The sequence below is a fragment of the Carlito syrichta genome, unplaced genomic scaffold, assembly GCF_000164805.1.
Source record: "Carlito syrichta isolate Samal-C Ts95f unplaced genomic scaffold, Tarsius_syrichta-2.0.1 Scaffold303652, whole genome shotgun sequence".
In the NCBI taxonomy this organism is placed as follows: Eukaryota; Metazoa; Chordata; class Mammalia; order Primates; family Tarsiidae; genus Carlito; species Carlito syrichta.
The window spans coordinates 374,968-392,150 of NW_007247748.1; the positions used below are offsets into that span (position 1 = coordinate 374,968).

General features: G+C 37.2%; 1 protein-coding gene across 3 annotated transcripts in view; it reads left to right on the forward strand.

The window, feature by feature from the left end:
- PTPN2 (protein tyrosine phosphatase, non-receptor type 2) overlaps positions 1-16,964 on the forward strand; it is a 97,027-nt gene extending 80,063 nt beyond the window's left edge. The window contains exons 8-10 of one of the 3 annotated variants that reach the window (XM_008058927.1): positions 1,813-1,994; positions 7,697-7,798; positions 16,599-16,963. In XM_008058927.1, coding sequence (XP_008057118.1) covers positions 1,813-1,994; positions 7,697-7,798; positions 16,599-16,620 — 306 coding nt within the window. In that variant the 3' untranslated portion in view covers positions 16,621-16,963. Of the gene's footprint in view, positions 1-1,812; positions 1,995-7,696; positions 8,507-16,598 lie in introns of those variants that run through there. The other 2 variants (XM_021712813.1, XM_021712812.1) reach the window with 2 other exon arrangements.
- The last annotated feature ends 219 nt before the right edge of the window (positions 16,965-17,183 follow it).

The window sequence follows — 17,183 nt, forward strand, 5'->3', positions numbered from 1 at the left end:
TTTTTTGATTTATTGTAGAGATGAGGTCTCGCTGCCCAGGCGAGTCTCAAACCCACGGGCTCAGGCAATCTACTCACCTCCGCCTTGGGATTACAGGCTGAGCCCACCAAGCCCGGCTGATGTGCATGAATATTAAATGCATTATTATTTTAGAATTTTGAACTTAAAATAGGCATAGTTAACTCATTTGCGACTGCTGATGTGAATTCACATCATTCCAGATTCTGGTCCTGGTTGCTCTTGACGTGAATATGTCAGTTTCTAAATACTGCTGCAACATTGTCATATGTATGTGTTATTATATTTTACTTGAAAATGATTGCCTGAGCCCGCGGGTTCGAGACCCGCCCGGGCAGCGAGACCTCATCTCTACAATAAACCAAAAATCAGCCGGGCGTGGTAGCGTGCACCTGTAATTCCGGCTACTCGGAAGGCTGAGGTGGAAGGATCGCCAGAGCCCAGTGGGTCAAGGCTGTGGTGGCCGGGAGCGGCCACTGCACTCCGGTCTGGGTGATGGAGTGAAACTCCAACTCAAAAAAAAAAGAAAATGAATAGTCAAGGAGAAGAAAGTTAATTTAGATAATTATTTAATATCAAGTGGGCAATGTTATTGATTTATGTCATTGGTAAAAATTGGAAGTTGGTCATTATTTTGTTGGGATTAGTGTTGTATACTTTTATTTTGATATTCCAGGGCTTTCATACTTCAACATTAGAAATAATTTACTATAATTATGGAAAATGAAGAAGTGAATGCTGATGAGATTTTCAAGGTCGAAAGTGAATCCAGTGAACTTATTAGTGATAGTGAGACAGATAGTGACGTAATGATCCAATGTAAACGAAGAAATATAATGCAGGTAATCTATGACAGTGGATCTAGCACTGGTGAGAACAAATCAGACATTGAGTGGACAAAATATGGTCCAAAAGAAACTTGGAAGTGTTTATTGGCAATCCAGGTGTCAGGGTTTCCAAATAATCTTCATAGTAGAAGTGAAGTTGTCAGACTATTTATTGGAGATGATTTTATATAAATGACCGCAGCTGAAACTAGCAGATATTATGATCTGATGCACCACAGCTATAAATGTCCAAAGTGGAGCAATAATACTACAGTGTCTGAGATGAAATAATTTCTAGCATTAAATATTTTGATGGGACAAGTGAAGAAAACCACAATACAAGATTATTGTTCAACACAGCCAACAATTGTGATGCCTTTCTTTTGAAAAATAATGGCACAAAATAGATTCCTACAAATTTGGCAGTTTTTGCATTTTTCCAATAATGCAGAAATGTTGTCAAATCCAAGCAGATTATGCAAAGTTGGACCCGTAATTATGTTTTAAAAAAGTTCAACACTGTATAGACCTGAACAAGAACTTTCCTTGGATGAATCCATGATACCTCATCGTGGAAGACTGTTTTCTCAGGTTTAAAAGCCAAATAAAAATACAAAGCACAGAATGCTACTTAGAGTGGTGTCTGAGGCAAATACTGGATACATCTGTATTGTGAAAAAGGTAACAATTTAGAAAAGACCATTTCACTTGTACTTAACGACAGAAGTTCAGTGTTTTTTCCAGCATCAGGTTTTTTTGTTTTCACTTGCTCTCAGTATTAGGAATGTGAAAAATTTGCCAGTCATGAATGTGTTAAAAGAACTATGGTGTGGTAAAATGCCTTTTTCTTTTTTAATTATCTGTTAACTCACTGAGTTTTCTTAGTAAGACTCATAGGTCCTTTACACTGAAAGAAAACTAAATGTTTAGTGTTTACATTTGTTTTTCATTTCTCTTCCCTACCTAGAAACGATGGAAAGAACTTTCTAAGGAAGATTTATCTCCTGCTTTTGATCATACACCAAACAAAATAATGACTGAAAAATACAATGGGAACAGAATAGGTCTAGAAGAAGAAAAACTGGCAGGTGACCGATGTACAGGACTTTCCTCTAAAACACAAGATACTACGGAGGAGAACAGCGAGAGGTGAGTTTTCCGTGGTTACGTGCCGGAAAGATGACAACGTTTCTTGTTCATTTTAATAAGTTCAGTATATATGAAGTAACATAGGCCCTTTGTTTATTGAATTAATATAACCATTTATGTATTACCTAAGGTTATTTAGGTAGTATATGATGACATAATTATTATCAAAGAGCATTCAGTCCTTTTAGAAAGTCAGTACTAGGCTAGGCGTGGCTCACGCCTGTAAGTTTGGAAGGCCAATGCAGAAGGATTGCTTGAGCCCAGGAGTTCAAGACTGTCCTGGGCAACATAGTAAGAACGCATCTCTACAAAAAAATCAAAAAATAAACTGGGTATGGTGGTGCATGCCTACCCCAGCTACTCGGGAGGCTGAGGCAGAAGGATCACCTGAACCCTCTAGGTCAGTGCTGCTGTGAACTGTAATCTTTCCACTGGCAACAGAGTGAGAACCCAACTTACCAAAAAAAATTTAAAAAGCCAATACTTAATACTTATAAGCCACTTAAAAAGTTGTTTAAGCCAGGCTCGGTGGCTCAGCCTATAGTCCCACGCCTTTGGGAGGCTGAGGTGAGTGGATTGCCTGAGCCCGCGGGTTCGAGACCCGCCTGGGCAGCGAGACCTCATCTCTACAATAAATCCAAAAAATCAGCCGGGCGTGGTAGCGCGCGCCTGTAATTCCGGCTACTCAGAAGTCTGAGGCGGAAGGATCGCCGGAGCCCAGCAGGTCGAAGCTGCGGTGGCCGCACTGCACTCCAGTCTGGGCAACAGAGTGAGACTCCAACTCAAAAACAAAAAGCAAAAAACAAAAACAAGTTGTTTAAAACTATTCTAATTAAGTACAAAAATTGACATAATTAGTCATAAAATATATAGTATGGTACAAAAAAAGTGCCATTTGTATAATTATAGAATGTTCTATAGTTATAATTGATAATATGCTTTTAATAAAATACTCTTTTTTTCTCTCATCTGCTTCTCTGATTTTTTTCCCTTTTTGTCAAATATACTTTTTATTGGGAGAAATTTTATGTTGTAGTTATATTTGTTAGATTGGGATCTTGGGGCATACAATGAAAATAGTTGAGGTCTCTCATACATTATAACTTCACCTTTGTGTTTTCCTGATATAAAAATTGCATACCTAAAATGTTATAAAAGCTAACATATTACAATATATAGTACATGTGTTATTATATATTATACTAGAATAGTTTATGGCCGGGCTCGGTGGCTCAGCCTATAATCCCAGCACTTTGGGAGGCTGAGGCGAGTGGATTGCCTGAGCCCGCAGGTTGGAGACCAGCCCGGGCAACCTGGCAAGACCTCGTCTCTACAATAAAATAAAATAAAATAGCCAGGCATGGTAGTATGTGTCTATAGTTCCAGCTACACGGAAGGCTGAGGCGGGAAGGATTACTGGAGCCCAGCAGGTCGATGCTGGGGTGGCTATGAGCATGCATGCCACTGCACTCCGGAATGAGACTCCAACTCAAAAAAAAAAAAAAATAGTTTATTATGACTTAGCAGTGTTATTCCCTATTTGCTTCAGTAGTTTTAGATAACAAGTGAAAGCATAAGGTTTTTTTCTTTGGTTCTTTTTTCCACCTTAAATATAATTTCTTTAAATCAGGAAATATTGTTTTAAATTACCTTATAATTAAGTTTTCAGATTCCTAGTCTTACTAGTTTTTTTCCCCCCTTTTGTCTAAATCTGCAGAATTAAATGAAAAACAGGCTTAATAACTGAATTGGTGTTTGTATTTCAGAGGTGTTGAGTTTTAATCTTCAAAGACACGGACTAACCTTATTAAGAGTTCCAATGAGTTAAATCACTTGTCTAAGTTTAGCAGTACAGAGTGGATTAATAAAACCACTCAAGAGTGATAGAGTGATTGCAGGTTTAACGGGGTGTATAGCTATGCATCTGAGTATATGACTATGCATGTGCTTGTGTATATTATTATTTTCTTCTTTCTCTTTTTTTTCCTTCTCTTCGAGATAGATGAGACCAGTGTGTGTTTGAAAACAGAGGGAGAGAACAGAAAAGTCAGAATTCTAAGCAGATAGGTCTTATTACAAGAGCAAGATTATAGAAATGTAGAAGAGGGGCAAAGGATCAGACATGAAATAAAGGTTACTCTTAACAGTTTTATTACTCAATCCCTATACTTTTTAATACTGATAGATAGCTTTGCATTAGAGATCCTAATAAAATAAAATAATGTTATCAAAAGAATTTCAACTTTTAGAAGAGAACACAATTTTCTTTTCTTCATTTTCATTACTGAATATCCTCCAAGTAGTTTTTCAAGTTGAAGATCAAATCCCATAGGCATTGAGTTATAAACATTTTTTAAAAAAGAAACTAAAATAGAGTAAAATAAGATTTATCAGGGTATCACAAATAGTAACTAGGAATATTTCAACCTATTTGTATATATGTAGGGATGAGGTATGGACCCCATAAGTTTTTGTATTCATTGTGTACATATATAAATATGTGTATAAGGTTACTCTGTGTGACAGTAAGATATTTCTCACTATTGCGGTCTAAGTTTGAAAACCTGTATTCTCAATTATAGTGTGACCCAGCATCCCAGATCACTGAGAGTGGAGAATGACTTGGACATGTGAACAGTTTGGTTACTCAGACCCTTCTCCTGTGTACTTTCATAGGATAAAGTGTGCCTGCCAAGGCCGGTATTGGCAATAGTCTGCCGTATGTGCAATTGTGAGAAATTCCACATGATCTTTCATGGGCAAGAGTCCACAGAAGACATTCCCTGTTGACTAATGGCCTAAATTGTGGAAATATATGGGAAAATCTGGTCATATTACACAGACATAATTTCCTTAGGCCCAACTAACTAGATTTAAAAAAAAAATGTGTATCACAAATTGAGAGTAGTTTGTCTTTCTCTGAAATTGTGTTCTTAAACTAAATAGGGTCATGTCTTGGTATTTCTCCAGTTCATTCCTGAATTTACAGTGTGCTTTTGGAAAGCAAGAATCTCTATTTCATTACTTAAATGAGAAAAATTGTGTTCCAGCCCAACCGAAAAGCACAGCCAGTTTCCCCAAGTGTAATAAATGCCGTAGATAAGCATTTCCAAGTGTAATAAAAACCCTTTTAAACTCTTATATAGCATTTAAAGCACTAATTATATAATATTGTAACACTTAATGAACTCATTATTGAGTTTATGATAAATGACAATACTGTAAAATACTACATACACATTATAATTGACTTCTATACTGCAATGAAAATTAAAGAACAGCAAAACATCATTTGGGCAAGAGCAGAGTGAAGCATTGCAGGAGAATTAAAAATTTAAAAATATCTTAAAGATTTCATCTAAACTGAAGCTTTGTTGATGGTTCCCCCAGATCTCTGGCAAAAGCAAATAAGAGGACCTATGTAAGGCTAATAACCCCTTTGATACTTTTATATATTTCATATATATTTCGCTTACACCAAAATATAACTTATGTTTTCACTTGCAGATGCGTGTATATTTGTTATATTGGATTTTCAGTTCAGAGAGTGAATCCTGGGGAATACTTGCAAGTCATTGTAGCAAATATTCAGCTAGAGTTCAGATAGCCAGGGATGCCTGTATATATGATAAATAAAAGCAAAAAGGACATGAGAAACCACCATAGGACATACAGAGATAAGAATTTTTATTTATCAAGTCGCTAATATATTATGAGGATAAAGCAAGTACCCAATTTAGCACATTATTAGTGAATTATTGACCACAAACTAAATGCCGTAGATAAGCATAGAAGGGCTATAGAGGATTAGAGGAGGGAGAACTGAAGAGCGAATTGAAATGAGGGGTCAGGAGAGAAGGCAAGGTTTCTATTTCAGTGGGGAACAGATTTGAGGAACAGCAAAACACCATTGGGCAAGAGCAGAGTGAAGCATCGCAGGAGAAACTGGCAAGTGCCTGGGAGCACCACTTTTCATCTCTTGGGCGTGTCTCTAGAAGCAGGACTGCTGGGTCACATGGTGACTCTGTTGAATCTTTGAGGCGCTGCCAGACGGATTTGTACGGCAACTGCACCATTTCACCATTCCCAACAGCAATCTCAAGGTTCCAGTACACCAAAGAAATACAGCAGTGGTTAAATAAAGTATTCAATTTAACATTCTCTAGTTGTCTAAAAAGTCCGCCTCCTAGCTTTTTAAACAAACAGCAGTATGGAGAGAAAATTCACATACCTTAAAGTTTACTCATTTAAAGTTCGTAACTCAGTGAAATTTAATATATTTACCAAGTTGTGTAGCTGTCGTCATAATCTAATTTTAGACCATTTTCATGATCCCAACTTCTATCTGTTTAAAAAAGTATTTCAGGATCTAATTAAGGATCGTACATTGTGTTCAGTTGATGCGATTCTTTGGTCTCCTTTCATCTGAAACTGTCCCCCGCTGTTATTCCCTCTTGCTTCACATTTGTGGTTTTGAAGCTCCTAGGCCAGTATTCAGAGTGCCCCACAATCTGAATTTCTTTAATCGTTATTTCTCATAGTTGGATTCAGGTTAAACATTTTGGCCAGAAGAAAAGTTATCTCTTAATGCAGACTTTGAAGAGGCAGTCAAGATTTTTATCAAGCTCCATGTTTAGAGCTATGCTTTAGAAAAATTACCATGGCAATAATGTTTAATTGAGGGCAGAGAACTGGTTAGGCTCTTGCCATAATACAGACAATAAGTGAAAAGAATACTGCACACAGTGGCTCACATCTGTAATTCCAACCCATTGGGAGTCTGAGGCAAGAGGATCACTTGACCCCAGGAGTTCAAGACCAGCCTAGGCTACATAGCAAGACCTTGTCTCTACAAAAAAATTTTTTTAAAAAGCCAGGTATGGTGATGCGCACCTGTAGTTCCAGCTAGTTGGGAAGCTAAGACAGGAGGATCACTTGACCCCACAAAGGTGAGGCTATAGTGTGCCATGATTGTGCCATTGTGCTGCAGCCTGGGTGACAAAATGAGACCCTGATTTAAAAAACCATTTTAAAGGGAAGAAATAGTAATGTCTATGTTACTATTGGCCATCTTTTTTTTTTTTTAAGAGATGAGGTCTTGCTATGTTGCCTATGCTGGACTCAACTTCTAGGCTCAAGTCGCTGGGTGGCATTTTTTCTTATGTAGTACTAGGACCAAGTACCTAGAGAGTCAGAGAGCTTCCGTTGAAACAAAAATGCTGTATTGACTAGGAAAACAGGAGTAGAGTATGTATGGTCAAACAGGAGAGCAGGCACTCATTCAGCGGAATATTCATTGGCATATTAAATAAACAGCTTTCACCAAGGGCCTTCAGCATCACAGGTGACTGTGGAAGGGGTCAGATGCTGGAGACCCTCCTGGTATTTCTGCCTTTGCTTCTGGTGGCCAGTGAGTAAAGAAGAAAAGAAAACTAAATCACCAGTCATATTTAAGAAACCAAGTCCCATACTTATTTTCAGGTCTTAGTAAAAGTATTTATTAATATAAAACTGTACCAGAAATTGTTGCTGGAGTGCATCCCTGAACCATTTAGAATATTCTCTTTTTTATTCCAGTGTTTGAGATGAAAAAGATGTGGATGTATGTGGTTGTATTTGCACCTGTAATATTTCCTCCATATTACAGAACTGAAATCCTGCTGTGCATGCACTGCCTTTTATTTGTTTTTATTTATTTATAGTGTCCTACGGAAACGTATTCGAGAGGACAGAAAAGCTACCACGGCTCAGAAGGTGCAGCAGATTAAACAGAGGCTAAATGAGACTGAACGAAAAAGAAAAAGGTGGTTATATTGGCAACCTATTCTCACTAAGATGGGGTTTGTGTCAGTCATTTTGGTTGGCGCTTTTGTTGGCTGGACACTGGTTTTTCAGCAGAATGTCCTATAAATAAACAATTAATTTTGCCTAGCAAGCTTCGCACTAGTAACTGACAGTGCTACTTAATCATAAGAGTTTGTCTGTTCGCAGCAAATGCCTCATATCCCAAAAAGGTGCAGTAGAACAGACATCAACCAGATAAGTGACATTTACGGTCACAAGCCCACGTCTCAGGACTCTTCACTGCAGGTTCCTCTGAAACCCACAATGTAAATGGCTGCCTCAAATAAAGACATTCATGTTTGTTTAAAATTGGTACGTTTTGCTACTGTATTTATACATGTCAACATAGTATTTCACCTGACCAGCACTGAGAAATCCTTTATCACAGGATTTGTTTGGGAGGCTATCTGGATTTTAACCTGCACTTGATATAAGCAATAAATATTGTGGTTTTATCTGCGTCATTAATGGAAAGGAAATGACATTTAAATAATGTGTGTAATATATAATGTACTGTTGATACGGGCATCAACACTTTATATTCTTAATCATTTCAGGGTAAATATTTTATAAGTACCTATTTAATCTTACTTTTGTAGTTAACTGTACTTTTTAAAAGCTCAATTTGAAAAACCTGTTACCATAAAAAAATAAATTGTATGTTGATTCAATTGTACTGGATACATTTTCCATTTTTCTAAAAGAAGTTTGATATGAGCAGTTAGAACTCTGAATAAGCAATTTCTACTATATATCTGCATTTCTTTTATGTTTTACAGTTTTTCCCATTTTAAAAAGAGAAACAAACAAAGAAAAGTTTTTCCTAAAAATATCTTTGAAGGAAAATTCTCCTTACTGGGATAGTCAGGTAACAGTTGACCAAAACTTTATAAAGAAATTGTTTTCTGTAAAGTCCATTATTAATACTGTTTCTTATGAAAATTTCAATGTAATTACCCTGACTTATAGTAATTGGGGCAAATCATGATTTAGGAAGTTAAAGTAAGAAGCAACATTTTATGATCTATGATTTCAGTTTACTAGAACTGAAGTTTTGAAGTAAAAATTTTTCAAGTTCTTTCCACTTCAATAAACAGTATGATGATGTGTAAACCTTACATTGTCATTTTAACTTCTTAATGAGTATTTTTTAAAGCGTATTGTTTGATGAATTTAACTGCTCATTTGAGTGCTAGCTTTCTTCAGATCCCAACATTCCATTTAATGTTTAACTTGTCTTACTTAAACTTGAAATAGTTGTTAAAAAATTTAATTGCTAGGAGGCATAGATAGTACATGTTATTGGTGGTTTTCAAACTATGCTCATTGGATTTCCAGGAGGGTCACTAAGAAGCAAATCTGCTTCATCTCTTTTTATATACTGCATAAGAGTTCTGCATAAGGCTTAATTATTTTTAAGGGGACACATAATTTAAAAACAGTTTGAAAACCATTGGTATAGATAGATACTTTGAATTGATTTTAGAAGCCTCCTTGAATGTGTGTTCAATTATGCTGAAAATATGAAACCAGGATGTAGGCAGTACTTGAATATTAAATGAGATTTCTATAACGTGTGCCTGTGTCCTGATTCAGTATTACTGTGTCCTGTAACCTTGAAATGAAGAGGAGGTAAGAGGGACATTTTCCTGTGTCTGTCTGCATTAAACCTGTGTTGGGGCATCAGGACCCTTAGGTTTTAGGTCATTATTGGTCTAAAATCTTCCTTTCCAAATTGCATTGGTTTATCTTTGCTAAAATACAGTGTGTTACTCTGCAAGTCAAGTGTGGGCAGGCCTATTAAACACTAGTTGAAGACTGCTTTGCTTTAAATAAGAAGGTAAAGCCTTAAGGAAGCAAATGCTGGTAAGATTGGACTTCACCCCGCATGGGGTGAATGGGCTTCATTGGATTCAACATTTCAGCTTTGCTTTTTGTCTGCTTTTTGTCCTTCTGGCTGGTGTTTGGTGGATATATTTTGAAAACCACATTCAGTGTCGTGAACACTTCTTGGTGCACTTCTTCAATGTCAGTCATCTTCCCTGAGCAGATCCTTGAGAAGGGTCTTGACAGTGAAAGTTTTAAATAGTGTTCAGCTTTACTGGTGGTCATATTTTTGGTGGGTGCCATGCACTAATTATTAACAATACATGGCAGCGTATTGCAGTGCCCATGGTCATCATCCTGATGGTTTGTTACACGAGGCATGCTAGTCGGAGAGACAGATGGCCTTGGCTCCTGCCTTCTCTGATAGCAGCTAGAAAAAAGAAGAAAGCCACTCATAATGTGTTCTACATCTTAAAAAAAAAACAAACTTATTATTCCCATAGCCTTAGATCTTCATAATATTTTCTAATTTTAACAGATTTTAAGAATCAGGTGTGTAGTTTGACTTTAAAAGGTAATGCTACTTTTTGAATAGGTTAAGGAAGAAAAATACTTTTTTAAAAAAGGCTTTATCTTCAGGAAGACCCTGTAATTCCTATGTAGTTCATTTCTATCCCTTTATATAGGTTGGCAGCAGCATTTGGTTTCATGCCATGTTCCTTGGTTATACCAACAGGCTATAGGCTCCTTTCAAGTTTAGCCATGTGTTAGCCTGCTGCTAATTTTTTTTGTTTGTTTGTTTTGTTTTAAGGCAGGGTGTCACTTTGTCGCCCAGGCTGGAGTGCAAAGGCCTGATCATGGCTTACCACAGCCTCTCAAGTGGCTGGGACTACAGCTACGCACCACTACACCGGGCTAATTTTTTTTTTTTCCATTTTTTATTTTAAAGATGTGGGTATAGTTCAGGGTTAGGTATACAAATGTTCATTTTGCAGGTACCCTTGTTGATGAGGTGTGTCTCCCTCCCCTGGCAGATTTCCACTGCTGCCAATCCCACCCACACACCCCCAAGGCAGTTTCCCGCTACTGACAATCCTTTTCTTATAATATCATGATACTTGTTCAAGATTAATTTTTTAAATTATTTTTTGTAGAGATAAGGTCTCACTATGCTGCCTAGGTTGGTCTCAAGCTCCTGGGCTCAAGCAGTCCTTCCTCAGCCTCCCAAAGTGCTGGGATTACAGGCATGACTCTTTTTGGTTCATTTCATCTATTTAAAATATTTCTGCCAAAGGATGAACAAGAAAAGAGTTTTAAAAAAGAAACTTGTTAATCATTATCTTTTAACTCTTTGCACTCGGATGTACCCTCTCAGGGGACATAAAAAGCTTGCTGGTGATTATGTAGGACAAACTTACGCCAGCTAGCAGATTTTTCAAAAATCTGTGTTTTCTTGAAGTTTTCCATTCAAATTGCACAAAAAAGCAAAGAGATGGAATATATACTGAGATATACATAGTATCGACTGGAGTTACTTAGAAAGAGAATGTGTGAAGTGCTTTCACAATGGTGTACAGACTGGACAATAAATTACATATAGAAAATGAGATTGCATTATGTGCTCTGATAGAAAAACACCAGGAGGAAGACATCCAACAAATTACTGTTGCTCAACATGTATCAGTGAACCTGCAATGGGTGTGTTGAGGACTGTTTCACACGTTGCCACATGTTAAAGAAATATAAAATTTTGACTTTTTTGGTCATAAATAAGTTCCTCAGTGTCCAAAATTCCATTATAAGCCAGATATCATTACAAGAAAATAACTGGTTCCAACACTATACTATTTAAGATGAAGTGATTCATTTTTCACTTTCATAAAAAAAGTGTGGTCAAGTTTCTGGTAGGTGAGCTGCAAGATGTCTCTGAGTACAGAGGATTAAAATAGCTGTGTCTGACAGATATCAGACAAGGAGCTATAACTCTTATTAGTTTTATATACACTTGAGCTTGTCCCCTTTGTCTTAAGTAGACTAAAATCGATGGTCTGAGTAAAAAATTACAGATTGGTTTAAACAGTAGTTAGTTTATGGCATGAAACAGTCTTCCAGTTATATATCAACTCCTCCGCTTTCAGCATCAATTCAGAGTGATGAGGGCCACCATTCATTGATGGCTTATTGTGTGCCGGGCACTGTGCTGAACTCTTTTTATATGTTATATGTTTAATCTTCACTGCAGGTTTATGAGGTGGGTATTATTATTCAACCATAAGAGCCTGAAACTTGGCATATCTACATCTTTTTTAGAATTAAGTAACTCTCAAAGAAAGACTGTGACTCAGGCCGGGTGCAGTGGCTCGGCCTTTGGGAGGCTGAGGCGAGAGGGTTGCCAGAGTTCAGGGGTTTGAGACCACCCTGAGCAACTTGGTGAGACCTCGTCTCTACAATAAATCAAAAAAATGAGCCGGGTGTGGTGGCACATGCCTGTAGGTCCAGCTACTTGGAAGGCTGAGGTGGAAGGATCACCTGAGCCCAGCAGGTCAAGGCTGCAGTGAACGTGAGCGTGCCACTGCACTCCAGCCTAGGCGACAGAGTGAGACTCCAACTCAGGAAAAAAAAAAAAAAAGACTACAACTCATTTTCCTTGTAGAAAAAATATCACTGACTAGATTCTATAACTTGTCAGACCAGAACCTGATAATAAAAATGTTTTTATTGACCACCATACGCCATAATCAGTACCTACATTTCCAAGTTGCCTGCCTGGTTATTGTACAGATTTTCAGATCTAGTCTGCCTTGATTTTTGCTGTCAGATGTGAATTTAAAGAAATTTTTTTAAAAATGTAGTCTACTATAAGCCAAATGTTATTAGGTATATAGTCCATTTCTTTCTGTGTCCAGGCAAGTGTTCAAACTTTTGTAAACACTGGTTTGTTTTTTCCTTCTAGCAGGTTCACACATGGGTTCTCAGTGAATATTGAGTATGTAGCCAGGGCACAGATTCCTCATGGTCTGTTGTCCGGGATGGGGGTCATCCTTCACCTGGCTGTACTGGTCACATCCGTCCACAGTTGAGAACTACATGCATAGCAGAAATGCCTGTCCTGCATTGGCATTTATGCATCGACAGCTCATAAAGTCTCTTACTTTTCAGAAGCCCTTATTTGGCTTTGACTTATTTAGGTGATAGGGGCATAGAATTGTATTAATAAAATCTTGAAAAATAGAAATGTAATATTTTTCAATGTGATAGAATTATCCTCTCAACTTAAAATACAGGACTTGGCTATTGCCAGGATGATTTATTCTGAAGTTTGCTCGTTTGTTTGCGTTTAATTTCATTTTACCTTATGTCTGTTCTCAAAGCAGTGTTTATGGGATGGCATCACCAAGAGCCCCTGTAATGGATAGTCTAGAAATTCCACCTGTCTTTGTCTCATTGAATATGTATAAGTGGTGACACGCCTTGGTGGAACACAAGTTGTGTAAATGCGTCAACTCCCTCTCTGCCAACAAATCCTCGTTCAAATACTGTCCACGTATTCTGTGTGTCTAGTCCTTATACGGCCATTTTGTGGTTTGTCCAGATTCGGGAATTTACTCTTTTTCACTCTTTTTTGGGTAGTACTCTTAAAGGTTTCTAGGGAAAAAAAAATGAATTTGGTTATCTCGTTTTTCCCTCAGCAGCAGGAATTTTCTGAATAGTTGGCACATTCAGATTGCTCCAAGAACAGCATTGAGCAATTCTGCACAAGTGCTTTCTTTCACCGCTCTTCTGAGAAACAGCTATCTTCCCTGGCCACTGGATTCTGGAAAGACTCGGTGACCTTAGGGGCGCACTCTTCCTCACTACCATTGCTGATCCTTTTCTCCTGTTGTGTGCTGTTTACCCTAGCACAGAGCAATTACCTTATGTAAGCAGTGACTCCTATGAGAAGCTGTTAAGTAGTTCCAGAGGCTTTGTCCTTAAGGGTAACAACCTGACAAGACATTTCAGAGAGCCCTAACTGTCCCTGGGCAATCCATTGAGAGAATGAAAATTCAGTCTTTTGAACTATTTCTGTTTTGTTTTCTTAATTTGGAGTGGAATGTGGGAATTATACAAGTTAGGGGTGGTTATAGAGGCTGCTTTAATTTCTGGTTTTACATTATATTGTATGTCTTAGCTACAAGAATTGTGTGCAATTTTTTTTTTCTTTATAAAGACTTTTTAAAGAAGCATCAGATTGTTTCTTGTTACTCTAATTCGGCATATATTTTTCAGATGCATGATGCAATTGGTATATCAAATTACTACAATAAAAAAAATACCTTAGTTATTTTGAGTTTGGTGAATTCAGGAGAGGGAACCTAGGTGAGTCATCTTTAAGGCAGTGCTTTGCTCACCTTTAAAAAGTTGGTGCTTAACCTTGATTCGTTTCCATAGAATGTTAGTGTGAATATTTGGTGGCAAAAACCTCTTTTGGTACAGTTTGACTTTGACTTCAGGTGTGGTGCTTACTTGGAAACGGACCACTCCATCCATGTCCCCAGCCCTGCACCATTCCAGCATGAAGCAGTGTGTGAGGGCCAAAGAAAGCACCAAGTTCAGTCAGTTCCACTTGATTTGTGTGAACCCATTTGACTCTTTTGCCTTAGTAAGTAAAAATAGCAAAAATTGATTGACTATATTAGAATTTTATAAAATGAAGTCCATTTGTCTTTTCAATCTTACAAATAGTCTTTTAAAACAACCCTCCCAATGATTTAATCTTATTTTCTTACCCACCTTCCCAGAGTACTATTTACATAGAAACAGTAAATGAATTTTTTTAAACACTGTCTTTGGCTGGGCGTGGTGGCTTGCACCTGTAATCCTAGGACTTTGGGAGGCCGAGGCAGGATGATCACTTGAGGCTGGGAGTTTGAGACCAGCCTGGGCAACATAGTGAGACCCTGTCTCTACAAAAAATAAAAATAAATTGCCTGAGCCCGTGGGTTCGAGACCCACCTGGGCAGCGAGACCTCATCTCTACAATAAATCAAAAAATCAGCCGGACGTGGTAGCACATGCCTGTAATTCTGGCTACTCGGAAGGCTGAGGTGGAAGAATCACCAGAGCCCAGCAGGTCGAGGCTACGGTGGCCAAGAGCGGCCACTGCACTCCAGTCTGGGTGACAGAGTGAGACTCCAACTCAAAAAAAAAAAAAAATGTAAACCACTGTCTTTCAGTTGGTATAAATAATAGTTCATTCTTGGTAAGTGTATCTTTAACAAACTACTGGGGAAGGACAACAGTGTATGTCCAATACCTACGGTTCTGCTAGCCAGTTTAAAAATATAATCTAAATTTAACCTGTGTAGCATCTCTTCTAGGTAGACAGAATTCCCCGTTTTCAAGTCAGAAAACTGAGTCAAAGAATAAATAACTTGTCCAAGATTGCAAAACTACGTGACAGAGCTGAGATCAAACTCCAATCTGTAGAATTCCAGTTACTCCAAGCCTCATACTTTTCCATTATGTTATACTGATTCTGTTTATAGGGACTAGTTAGACCAAATATTTAAGTGGGAAAATACTAGAGAACCACTCTTACCTGTAAAAATCAAAGTAATTCCTCTTTTTATACTTTGGATCACTTACATCAAATCTTTATTTTTTGTGAAAAAATGGAACAAATTTTTTTAAAAAACATCGTGCAACAGTTTCAACTACCACTGAAACAAATATTGGAACTTCAGACCATTCTCTAAACCAAATCAGTATTTCATTCACTTTAGTTGAATGAAATGAATTCCTTTGTTTTAAAGAGCAGACTTCTGAATGCACAGGAAATATGTATTTTGCAGCAATCAGAATCCATGAAGAGCACTTTTCCTTACTTCAACCACCTAGGTTCAGGGTTTCGGAAATTTCTGTAATAAACATTCAAAGTAGTATTTTAGTATTTTGACTCACAGACATCTAATGAGAATTGTTTTCTTGGTTATCGGTCATTTCTCCATCAGTGTTGGAAAATCAGAAAAAAGAACTACTGAGAACATCATACATAGTGCTAGGTACATTTGTGCCTTCCTTTAGAGAAAGACGCCTAATTCTGTTTGTTTTTTTAACCAAATATGTATGTGGTTTATATTTCCTATTTATATATTTGGAGAGAGAATACTGACAGGTATTAGATTTGGGTTTGTTTTTTTTTTGTGGTAGTGGTAGTGGTAGTGAGGGGAACTGGAAGAATGAAAATACCATTGACCTCCCAAAAAGTGTGGTTAGTTGCAGATATTGTAAAATAACATGAAAAACTCAACTGCCCTCCAAATAGTCATTCCATCTGCCTATTGTTTGTTTATGTCTGTGTTTTCTTTTATATTGATAGTATGTTAAGTATGTCACCTCAGCTATCATTAATATTATCCTTCGGTACAAAAAGCATCTACTTACAATCTGTGATTTTAAAGTATAGGCCAACTTTATGTTCAAACATGTTGATAATATTTTTAGCAGTATTATACAGTGGAGGACCAAATTGGATTAGACTTTTGCATTGAATTCCAAAGTATTGGTAAATCTAGCACATGCCATAGAGTCTTGCCAAATTCTTGTGGGTACATTTTTTTAAAACCTGTCTGTCTGTCAGTATCTCACATAGAAGTCATTTCTTGGGTAAAACAGAATGACTAAAAATCTTCATAGTTAGTAATTATTGAAGAAGAATATGAATTACGGTGTTTTAACATGAGTCTACCTCACACCACCAATTCTGTTTGAAAATTGAGCACTTCACCCATTTTATCAAGATAGCAGTGAAGCACTTAGTGTGGTTGGTTGTGATCTGTTGGAATGATTTTTGGTTGCCTTTTCAGTTCTTTTGTTTTTGTGCGTATCCGTGTACGTCTGCATGTTTGGTAAATACGAATTGAATAGATGACTTCTTATTTTATGTTTTAGGCCAAGATTGACAGACACCTAAATATTCATGACTTGAGAATACTCTACAGCTATAAGTTTTGAACCATTGATGTGCAAAGCAAGACCTGAAGCCCACTCCGGAAGCAAAAGTGAGGCTTGCTAGACCTGTAGATGCCTCACAGTTGTCTGTTTACAAAGTAAACTTTACATCCAGGGAATGAAGAGCAACCACCAGCAGAAGACTTTGCAGAACCATTCATTGATGTGTTAAGTGTTTTTTAATGCGTGTATGCTATGTAGAAAGATGTAAAAGAAAGAAATTAGGAGAGATTACTTTGTATTGTACTGCCATTCCTACTGTATTTTTATACTTTTTGGCAGCATTAAATATTTTTGTTAAATAGACTATGTTGATTTGTGTGTATTATCTTAGAACCGCTCTGTTTCAAGTAATAGTTTCCTAGGGGTTTACTCTCAAATTTTCATAACTGGCAATTGATATTTAAACTAAAATTGATTCAGAATGTTGGCCACTTGCTTTTTAGGATTTTTTTAGTCATCCTTCAGTAGTCTTTAACTGTCCTAATAGTATTGGTTCGGTAAAAGCAATAATGGAAAAGTTAT